The sequence below is a fragment of the Eschrichtius robustus genome, chromosome 19 (assembly GCF_028021215.1).
Source record: "Eschrichtius robustus isolate mEscRob2 chromosome 19, mEscRob2.pri, whole genome shotgun sequence".
Taxonomy (NCBI): Eukaryota; Metazoa; Chordata; class Mammalia; order Artiodactyla; family Eschrichtiidae; genus Eschrichtius; species Eschrichtius robustus.
The window spans coordinates 66,551,915-66,562,621 of record NC_090842.1 but is presented as its reverse complement, the minus strand read 5'-3'; the positions used below and the strand labels follow the sequence as shown (position 1 = coordinate 66,562,621).

At 51.7% G+C, this 10,707-nt stretch overlaps 1 protein-coding gene across 1 annotated transcript; it reads right to left on the bottom strand.

The window, feature by feature from the left end:
• Positions 1-1,649: 1,649 nt before the first annotated feature.
• On the bottom strand, positions 1,650-9,237 carry LAIR1 (leukocyte associated immunoglobulin like receptor 1). The gene is made up of 9 exons (XM_068527186.1): positions 9,097-9,237; positions 8,670-8,762; positions 8,444-8,531; positions 5,760-6,056; positions 2,859-2,978; positions 2,721-2,763; positions 2,600-2,637; positions 2,344-2,396; positions 1,650-1,796 (listed from the first exon to the last, which is right to left on the bottom strand). The coding sequence occupies exons 1-9, from the start codon at positions 9,235-9,237 to the stop codon at positions 1,650-1,652; spliced, it is 1,020 nt and encodes a 339-aa protein (XP_068383287.1).
• Positions 9,238-10,707: the final 1,470 nt, after the last annotated feature.

The following is a 10,707-nucleotide window of genomic DNA, read 5'->3' as shown; positions in this document are numbered from 1 at the left end:
CAAGCGGAGGTGGTGCAGAGGACCAGCACCCACTCAGGTAGACAGAATAACAGCCCCAAAGATGTCCACACCCGACTCCCTGGAGCCAGCTGCTGTGTTACCTTAGGTGCAAAAAGGGTCTTTGCAGGTATGATTGAGTTAAGGATCTTGAGGCGGGGGCGGGGGGGGCCGGAAATGAGCTTGGATGTTCCAGGTCGACCCAATGTAATCACCAGGGTCCTTGTAAGAGGGAGGAGGCAGGTCAGAGAGAGGGAAGGAGGTGTGACCACAGAAGCAGGAGTCCTAGTCAGAGGGAGGATTTGAAGAGGCTACAGTTCTCCTTGAAGGCAGAGGAAGGGGCCCCGAGCCAAGGAATGCAGACGGCCCCCAGACGCTGCTAAAGGTAAAGGAATGGATTCTGCCCTGGAGCCTTCAGAAGGACCGCAGCCCTGCTGACCCCTGATTTTAGCCCAGTTTAACTGATGTTAGCCTTCTGACCTCCTGAACTGTAGGATAATAAGTTGTGTTGTTTGGTGCCACTATGTAAGTGGTTCGTTACAGCAGCAACTGCAAGCTTATTGGGATGAACAGCCTCCAATCCCAACCCTGAAGGGCATTAGCCAGGTGACGGGGTGAAGGTCAGATCAAGGACAATGTCCTCCAGCTGATGGGTCCTCTTGTGTTTGGAGAATGCATGGCGTCCAGTGGGGATGAACTGGAGTAGGGGTGGGAAATGGGGACCTGCATATTCCTCTGGGTGGACCTAAAGCCTGAGGGACCCTCCGTGTGCAGTCGTGGTCTCATCAACTCCCTCACCCACTCCACACGTGTCTGTGGGTGTGTGCATGTGTGTCTGCGTGTGTATGCGAGCATTCATGGGTGTGCACATGGCGGGGGGGATGGGAGCTGTATCAGGTGGGGCAGCTCTGTGCCTTCACCCAGACAGAAGTCCCCTCAGACATCTCCCTCTCTCATCCCTGAGACACACACTTGGATCACAAAACACGGATGCACTTTTTGTCGTTTCCCTCACTAAGTTTTGAGTGACTGTGGAGGCAGAGACTGGGACCTAGAACCTGTGTACCCAAGCGCCACATGCAGGGCTGAGGCAGTTGGGCCTGTGAGGACATTTATTGATGAACAAGGTGAAGCATGATCCAGAAAACAGGGTATCAGCAATAAGCTGCATAAGTATAGCCCAGATTCAAGATCAACAACTGAACTCTAGGAAGGTTTGTACAGTCAGCTGAGAAAACGGATCTCTGGGGGCAGTGGAAGATTCACAGGACATATCTGGAATCAGCTGGGCGACTGTAGGACCATAGCTGGGTCTCTAGAAACAGCCAGGAGACTGCAGCTGGGTCTCTGGAAACAGCCAAGCACTATAGCTGGTTCTCTGGAAACAGCCAAGGGACCACAGCTGGGTCTCTGGAAACAAGTGCTACACGTTCTCTCCAAGGAGTTAGTTGATTGTGGGAGGGGCCACATGGTGAATGAATCTCCTAGAAGTTGATTGGGGGTCTCAGGACTCCAGCTCTTGCCTGCAGGAGAATTGACTGGATGACTTCAGGAAGGGACGATTCCACAGGGAAATCCTCCAAATGTCCACTGCAGGCTTTTGCAAGAGTGCCCTCCTGTGTCTTTAGTGCAGAGGCCAGGTGGGCCTGGGGTCAGTTTCTGGCAAGGGCTGCGTACGTGCTGGACTTGGCTGTGGGCTCCGTGGACGGCAGGGACACAGCTCTGGCCGCCCTCTGTGCGAGGGCCGGGAGGTCCAGCTGGGCATATATCACCTCCTGGGGGCCTCCTGCAGCAGGGGCCTGAGGAGGGAGACTCAGGGTGAGTGTGGGCGGCTGTGGTGAGGGAGGGGCTGTGGGAGGGGAAGACTTTGGTCGCCTGACTCCAGGTGCCCCCGCAGATCCCACCTCCTGAATCGCCATTGTGTAGTCCCCTCCCACAGAGAAGCAGGGTTGGTCTGTGTGACCAATAGAATATGGCAGAGTGATGGCCACCTCCATGGGGAGGCCACAGAAGACATTGTGCCTTCTGTTCCTCCCTCTTCGGGGTCCCTCCCTCTGGGGGAGGCTGGCCGCCATGGAGAAGCCCGTGTGGTGGGGAAACGGGGCTCCTGTCCACAGCCAGGGGACTGAGCCGTCGTGGAAGTGGATCTTCCAGCCTCAGTTGAGCCTCAGATGAATGCAGCTCGGGTTAGCATCTTGACAGCAACGTCAGGACAGACCATGAGCCACCACCACCCAGCTGATCCGATTCCTAATTCCTGGCCCAGGAAACTGAGATGATTTTGTTAAGCTGCTAAATTTCAGGGACTTTGGTACCCAGCAGCAGGTGACTAATGCAAGCACTTACTGAGGTATCCACGTCTCCATTCTTCTCAGGAAATCTGTAGACAGTGGCCAGATCTGGCAGGGAGAGGACAAGGGGTCAGTTCTCTGGGGTGGACCTTAGGAGGCAAATATGCCCGACCTCATAGCTTCATATTTTGTCTTCCACCCCATCTGGAACATCCTAGGATGCTCCCAAACGCCCCCTACCACATTGCTTCCTGATGGCACTGAATCCCCACTTCCCCCCTCCCAGACCTGTCCCCCATCCTTGTCTTTACCTGGTGTCCCATCTGGGACGTCAACAGCTGGGCTGAGCCTGAGGAGAGAGAACATGTGAGCCCTCAGGGCTGCCTGGGGGCAGGGGATTGGGGGCCCGGGGGTCATTCCCAGGAGCCTCACCTCTCCTGGGGCCTCTGCTCATCACCTTGGCTTCTGGGGGGCCCTGAGGACAGTCAGGTGTGAATTAAGGAGAGAAGCCTTCTTCCCAACACCCCAAACAGCCTGCCCGGGTCACCGCACCCTGTCCCTGAGACCTACCCCGTTTTCTCTCACGCTGACGATGGAGGAGGAAAAGGCCCAGGAAGAGGAGACAAAGGAGAAAGGCCACAGGGACCCCGATGAGAATATAAACATGCTCTGTCGACAGGCCTGTGGGAGCTGGGAGGATGGAATCCGATTACCAGCAGCGTGCATTTATCGCGCACCTGCAGCACACCCACCACGCGCTGGGGGCTTGTCGTGTTCCCACTTACGTATCGATCTCATGCCCAGTACTCCTGTGACATGGGACTAATTATCCCCACTTTACAGAACCGGGTCTGAGCGCTCAAGTCCTCTGTCCACACGGCGTTGGTCGAGCTGGAATATGACCAGCACCAAAGCCCCTTCTTTCCCCCTTTCCCCAAAGAGCGCGCACCGGGTTCCTGCTTCTGCGTCGCCCTCGCCCATCAGGACGGTTACCGTCCTGCGGGTGCGTCTGTGTCTCCGAGGAGTGAGGAGGGTCTGGGTCAGAGGCCTGATCTGGACAGAGAAGCCCCTGAGTCCCCCATCCCCACCTCCAAGGGGTCTCCTCCCCGGACCCCGACCTGCTCCCTCTAGAACAGCCCCATGGACCTTTCTGTGAGGATGGTTACCACCACGGTAGTCACGTGGGACAATTTTCATTGAAATTTAGGTTAACTAAAGTTAAAAGTCAGATCGCCAGCTGCACTAGCCACTGCGCTACCCCTGGCCAATGACACCCTCCGGGATGACGCAGATACACAGCATCTCCTTCCTGCAGGAGACTGTGTGGGACAGCGGTGCTCTCCACGCTTTGTGCACCTTTACAGAGACGGAAACCCAGTAGGAATCGGGAGCGGGCACCTCGGCCTGCTCACCTCCTTCTGGGTTCCCACCCCAAGCACAAGAACCCCCATCTCTGATCTCTTCCTGCTTTTCACAGCAATCCCTGATGGGGCGGAACTGCTCTTCTGTGAGTGGAGAAGCCAGGACCCGATGTCCTCGAGCTGCCTGAAGCCCAGCCTTTAGCAGGTGAGAGGACGGTGTGCCAGCCATGAGCTGGACTCCACGCACGCGCCTTCGGTCCCTCACCTCCTTTACATCCCCTAAGTGCTGTGCTCGGCATTGCTCATTTTACAGGTGGTCCAACTGAGGTCTTGGGGGCTGGTACACCCACAAAGTCGGAGCCCTTCATCCCCTCTTGTGGTCAGCTTCCCCTCCCTCCCACTGCTCCAGAGGTGGAGTCCTCAACACTGTGTCCTTGGTCCAGGATCCACGACCCCATCCTGCGTTTTAACGCCGTCGCTGCCTGAGCTTCCCCTGATGACGTTTACTACGATTTAAAATAGCATATAGGGTGGGGATGGTGGTGTGCTGAATTGGGCGATTGGGAATGACATGTATACACTGATTGTATAAAATTGATGACTGATATAAATTAAAAAATAAGATAAGATAATTATCTTCTAAAGATAATTATCTTCTGAAGATAATTAAGTCAGTGAAATTCATGGAGATGGGGGAACAAATACATAAAACAATCAAAAATATTATTAATAAATTAAAAGCTAAACTACCCACAGGCAAGGTCTGTGTATCTCTATATCTGACACATTGTAAATAATAAATGAAGATTTGTTCTGCCATTCTCTAAAAAAGTAAAATAAAATAAAATAGCATATATGTTATACACGTACAAATATATAGCAATATATTTACATCTATAATGTATATTACATATTATATAAATATGCTTAATGCTTAAATAATAAATATAAATATATTTTAAATTATGTGTTTTTAACTTACATATGTATAATTTAATTTATATGAATAATTTAAATTATACATAATTATGCTATACATAAAAATTATATCAATTATACATGTTTAATATATATTATGGTACACATTTTAATATTTACATATACAAATTATAGTAATACATAATACATGATAACATAATATATAACACACATTACTCATGTAACAATATAGTAATGTATATTATATTGTATTACTTATATTTAATAGTGTAACTATATTCTAATATACTTAAATTATAGATCTGAAATTTTACATTGTAAGTTATATGTTTATATTTATATATGCCCGTATATACTTACATACGTCTCTATTATTCATTCTAATGAATTCTCCCGCTAAAGTTTGGGAGGCCAGGGACCCTTTCTCCTCATTCACCATGTGCATCAGTCCCACGGCAGGAGGGTGTCCGGTGCACACGAGGTGAGAAGAAAATATTTCCTCGGTATTAATAAGATTAGCACTTCTCCAGGTTGTCCCATTTGGCAGCACATTTAAGCGGGTGTCCTGTGTAAGTGAACTCCTGTGTCCCCAAAGCAGCACGGCGGGGTCGGTGCCCCAGGAGGGTGTGGAGGGGGTCCAAGTGTCCCCAGTGGACGCTGACTCCAGGACGTCTCGGGGCTGACCACCCACAGGGACAGGGATGGCCTCATCCCAGAGGTCCCCCAAAGCACCATCCAGCCCTGGTCAGGGGTCCAGGACGTCCATGTGACGTGCCCGATGGAGGGTGGGACACATGGCCTAGGGGCCCCACAGATTCTCACCCAGTGGAAAAGACAGTCAACACCATCCTGAGGGAAAAGACACAGGTTCCCTTGAAGGGGTCTGTCCCCACCCCATCTCTGGAAGCCCACTCCCCGCCGGCCCAGCAGGGCCAGCTCTGTGCCCACCCTGATGCTGGGGCTGAGTGTCCAGGCCACTGTGGTGTTCAGGTGAGACCAGGCTCTAGAGACCTGAGCCAGGTGTGAAGGCAGACGTGTGTGCAGAGGGAAGAGGGAGCCAGAGGGCTTGGGGGTCAGGAGGGGGCAGGGGAGCCTGTGCACGGAGGACACAGCTGGGGACAGGGTCCAGGGACCTGGGGCAAACCTGAGGGCAGGGCAGAGAGCTCCTCACCTGTCACCACCAGCTCCAGGGCATCCCTGGGCTCAGACCAGTGACTACCTGTCCGGTAGAGGCACTGATAATGCTGGGCAGTGTCGCCACGCACAGCAGTGATGCTGAATCTGGCCTCTGTCTGGTGTGGACCAAGTTGAGACACAGTATTCTCATCCTTGAAGTCACTCCTATTTTCCTTCCTCTCCAGACGGAATTCCTCAGCCCCAGCAGGGCCCCTGCACACAATGGTCACAGGCCACCCCTGGGGGCTCACAGAGTCTGGCTCAGCCCTGGTGGAGCGTCTGGGCAGGGTCCCTAGGATGGGTAAGAGCAGAATCTCAGCATCCGTTACGTGAAAATCATCACATCACATAATTCACCCATTTTTGTTGCTCAGTTCAGTACTTTTTTTTTTTTTTGAAACTTGCAAAGTTGTGCAACCATCACCACAATACAATTTTTTTTTTTTTTTTTTTTGGCTGCACTGCATGTGGGATCTTAGTTCCCCAACCAGGGATCAGACCCGCACCCCCTGCATTGGAAGCATGCAGTCTTAACCACTGGACCACCAGGGAAGTCCCGCAATCCAATTTTAGAACATTTCCATCATCCTCTGCCAAAAGACCCCCCCATGCCCATTCTGTGAGCCTCTAAATTCTCATTACTGCAGACTTATTTTCCCCACTTGACTTAAGGACCCTGAGACTTGGTCACATCTTGCTCAGCATGACATGGGAGGTGTCAGAACAGACTGGGGGCCCCCGGGCATGTCTGCTGCAGGGGGCGGCTCCCTCCCTGACCATGGCCACTCTAGGGGGACAGAGAGGGCTGGGAGGGTGGCACAGGATGGGAATGACCGGGTCATTCCTGGGACAAGGAAAGCAGGGGTCTCAGTCGGTAGGAATGATCTGGGCTGGGTCTGAAGGGCAGCTGCCAGTGCCAGGTGGGATTGGGTGGGGTGAGGGGCGCAGTCTGCAGAGCGGCAGCGGAAGTGTGTGTGTGTGTGTGTGTGTGTGTAGGAGCTGGAGCACAGATCTGATCCCACATTCCTCAGCAGGCGAGTGTCTCTGTGTCCAATGCGAGTCTTCTGTGCTTTCATCCCTGGGTTTTCTCTGTATTTTTACCTTCGTCTCAGCTTATTTCCATTTCCCTGTTACTGAGGCTCTGGAAACCCCATCTGTCTCAGCTAGCCTGCGGGCAGGGGGCAGAGCGGGTTTGTAGCCCTGAAACAGGAAGTTGGCCTCACATTCAGCAAAATCCCATAGAGGCAGGGGGCTGGCAGAGGTCGCTCATTCACTCTTTCTTTCTTCTGACCACATCTTAGTTCCCATCTATCTGTTTACTGACGCCTCCGTGTACCACTGATTCCACAAATATGAGAAACACCCAGGATGCCTGCCCTCTTGGGGCTGAAAGTCTAGAGAGAGGATAGACATTGACCAATAATTGTGCAAATCCACGGGTACAAACGGTGACACGTGCCCTCGGGGTGAGTGGGGGAATCTCGGGGGCAGACGGGAGGCAGAGCTGCCGTCCTCTGGGAGGTCCGAGGGAAGAGGTATCTGAGCTGAGATCTGAGGTCAGGGATGAATTACCCAGGCCGAGGGACAGGGGGACACCGGGCATTCAGGGTGGTGAGGAGGTCCGGAGCTGAGTGGGAAGATGGCATTTAGAAAGGGAAAGAAAACCAAGGTAACTGAGATAAGTGAGCCAGACAGCGTGGGGACAGCCAGATCCAGACCAAAGAGAGGTGCGTGGGTCTCAGTCTGTCTGAAGGTAAACTGTGAGAGGACTCTAAGGAAGATTAAGGTTTTCCTGAAGATAAATTATATACTATATATATATTTAAAGTTTTTAAGTAAAACTTTAAAATGATCATTTAAAACCACATCACTGTGTGATATAGTCTGTACGGGAGGATGGAGACGGTGGGACTGAGGGTGATTCTCAGCGTCTGCCCTTGGCGAGGTCACGTTCTCTGCCCAGGGGCTGCTGAGGGAGATCTGGGCTCGTGTGGGGAGAGCTCGTGGGCTCAGCCTGGTCCTTATGACCTGAATCGTCCCTGTGGGCCATCAGGAGCAGAGGTGGAGAACGCGGGAGAGACCTGGGCGAGGGTTATACGTTTGGGGTTGTTTGCAATTCGAGGTGTACGTCAGGGCCCCCAGGATCGGCTCCACTCTCACCTACATCTGCCTGCGGGGTGCAGAGGGGATTGGGGAGAAGACTCACCCGCCTGCGTGTGGATCGTGTGGCCCAGACAGAGCACTGGAAGAGAAGTTCTAGTGAGAAAGACGCCCGCTATACGGTTTCCTCATGGGGCTGCAGTCAAGGGGGGGCCTTGAGGGGCCAGCGGGGTAGGGGGTGGTCATCGTCCCGTAGCTTCCCGACACCCCCGTCAACATTGCATCTGAGTACGCGCCCTCTCCTTGCTCTGAAATAGTCTCAAGACAAACCCCCAACCCGTCTTCCAAGCAGGTGTTCCTCCCCGGCCTCCCAGCCCTTCTCAGTCTGCACTCAACCCCATACCCAGGCACCATTTCCAGCACTGAACCTTCCGTGGTAAGACTTAGGTCTTGGCCAGAGCTGAGGGGGACCACTTTGCCCCCCTAGGGCCCCAGCGTCTTCTGGGCTGGAGTCGGGACGGAGCTGGGAAGCAGAGCCCCTCTGCCCCTGGATTCCTACCCCTCCATTCCAAGACTCACCCAGGCCCAGGAGGGTGGTGGGACGGGGCAACATGGCCCAGCCCCGGCCCCCGGCACCGTCCTGGAGTTTGTGAGTGAAGGACAGAGCCTGTAGGCGACACGAGAGAAGAGGATGTGGTGGCTAGGGGCCCTTTCTGGGGTTTCGACAACAACGGCCTCACACAAAGGGGAAGAGCTCTCTCTCCCCTCCCATCCACGCTTCCCACTAACGAGACAGAGGCGGGGCCTGGCTTCCAAAAGATGTTTGTTCCCGCTGTGCACCGATGAGGCTGAACTCATCTCCGGAGGCGCTGCCTGAGCGGGGAGCTTCATTCTCAACCTGTGGGGCAAGAAGTACACGGATTTGTGCGGCAAACTGACTTGACTGTTGGTCCCAGCTCCACACGACAACCATCTGTTCTTGGACAAAGAGTTACACCACTTTATGCCAACGTTTCCTCGTGTTTAAAATGGGAAGCCCCAGATCCCCCTCCAAGTATTTAATATTACAATATATGTTACATTCCCAGCAAGGTACTGAGCTCATTAAAAAATTTCTCACTAACATGGGTTCTCTGCCTATCTTCCCGAAGTGGCATGGGAACCAGGGAAGGGGAGGCTGGTCCGTCAGCACATGCAAAATCCTAAAGGGATGGGATAATCAGGAGACAGACCTTGGGAGCAGGGCCAGGGATGGGGAGGGCGTTTGTGCACACGGAGCCCAGCAGGACAGGAGCCCCATCACGGAATCTCACGTCCACCGCCCCTGAGGCCAGGGAAGAGCTGCTTCCTCCAGGGGTAGCTGCGCCAGACATTGATGGTGGTCTACACAGCAGCCGATGCTCACTTTTTCCTTATTAACAGAAACCTAGTTCTGTTTGAGTGGCTATGTTCCAACCCTGGGGCTGGGGGATAGGGGGAGTGCAGAGGATAAAATTTGGATTAAGGCAATCCAGCAATCCCATTTGCAGTGATTGGTCCAGAGGGGGCACATGACCATGTATGGCCAATGATACTTAAAGCAGGATATATCAGGGTTTCTGGGAATCATATTTCTCTCTTAATAACAGAGGGTCTCATAAGACTTTTACCTCCTTTTCTCCTGTCCATGGGGAGCTATATCATGATGATGTGATATCTGGAGCTGCAACAGCCATCTTGCAACCATGAGGCAACAAGCTTGACTACAATAGCAGAAATACTGAACAAACTGAGGGGAAAGAATACAAGATCCAGGGTTCACAGAAGGTCCCCAAGTGCTGAACCAGCCCTGGGACTGCCTATCCCTGGAATTGTTAATAAGTAAACAATAAATGTACTAGATTTTCTGTCAAAATTTCAGACTAAATCTGTGGACCACACTCCATTTTAAAATAATAATTATTTTAAAAACTAAAATTGCTTAATAGACTATTTTAAAGGTCTTTTTAAATGCCTCAAAGAAATGAACACTAAGTGAAGGCTATGTAGTCAAAAATTAAAGGAAGACAGGATTCCCCAGAGTCAAGTTGAATGCTGAACATGGCTCTCACCTTGACAGTGGTGCATTAAGTTTTATTTTCATGGCCTTGCAGATGGTAGAGGCTAAAGGATAAAGTCCAGGGGTCACCCTCGTTGACTAACACCACCAGCCCTACGTATCTGTGTCTTTCTGGTCTCTCTCTCTGTCTCTCTCTCTCTCATCTTCATTAGTGGTTTTTATCAGGTTTATTGAGGGATAATTTGCAGACAACCAACTGCATCCATTAAATATGTGCAATTCAATGAGCTCTGGTAGTTGTGAAACCACCATCATAGTCAAGATTTCCATCACCACCAAGATTCCATGTTCCCTTTGTGAAAATAAGCAAAGTAACGTCATTTAAAATGGAGTCGGGAAGCCCTGAAAGGGGAACTCTCAGGCATGTAGCACTTGGTGCAGCCTGCACTCCCAGTAGGGAGAAGGAAGACGAGAATTATTTAGACAAGGGAGGACATTAATTACATGGGAATTTCATCCCCTGCTTTAAGAAAAAGAAGGAAGAGCCTTCCGTGCCCCAGCAACAATGCTCTAACCACTGCTTCCAGCCAATGAGAAAATGTCAAACCTCTAACTCTTGTTCTTCAGTGAATTTCTGTTCAAAGTAATCCTTCCCCATTTCCTCCTAAAACCCGATAAGAGGTGACCTCCCCTTTATCTCTTTAGACTTGCCTGTGATCCACCATGGCTGGCCTGTCCCAAATAGCAATTTTCTGCTATTCCCGAATAAACCATTTTGCTGCTAAGGTAACTGGCTATTTTATTT

Bases quoted from the DNA above. Each gene is read 5' to 3' on its own strand.
- LAIR1 (XM_068527186.1), bottom strand. From the start codon at position 9,237: ATGTCTGGCGCAGCTACCCCTGGAGGAAGCAGCTCTTCCCTGGCCTCA. The intron at 8,763-9,096 runs GTCTGTCTCCTG...CTTGCCCCACAG, and splicing joins TCCCTGGCCCTGCTCCCAAG to GTTGAGAATGAAGCTCCCCG. The intron at 2,979-5,759 runs GTGAGGAGCTCT...CCATCCTCCCAG, and splicing joins CCTGGAGCTGGTGGTGACAG to CTCCCACAGGCCTGTCGACA.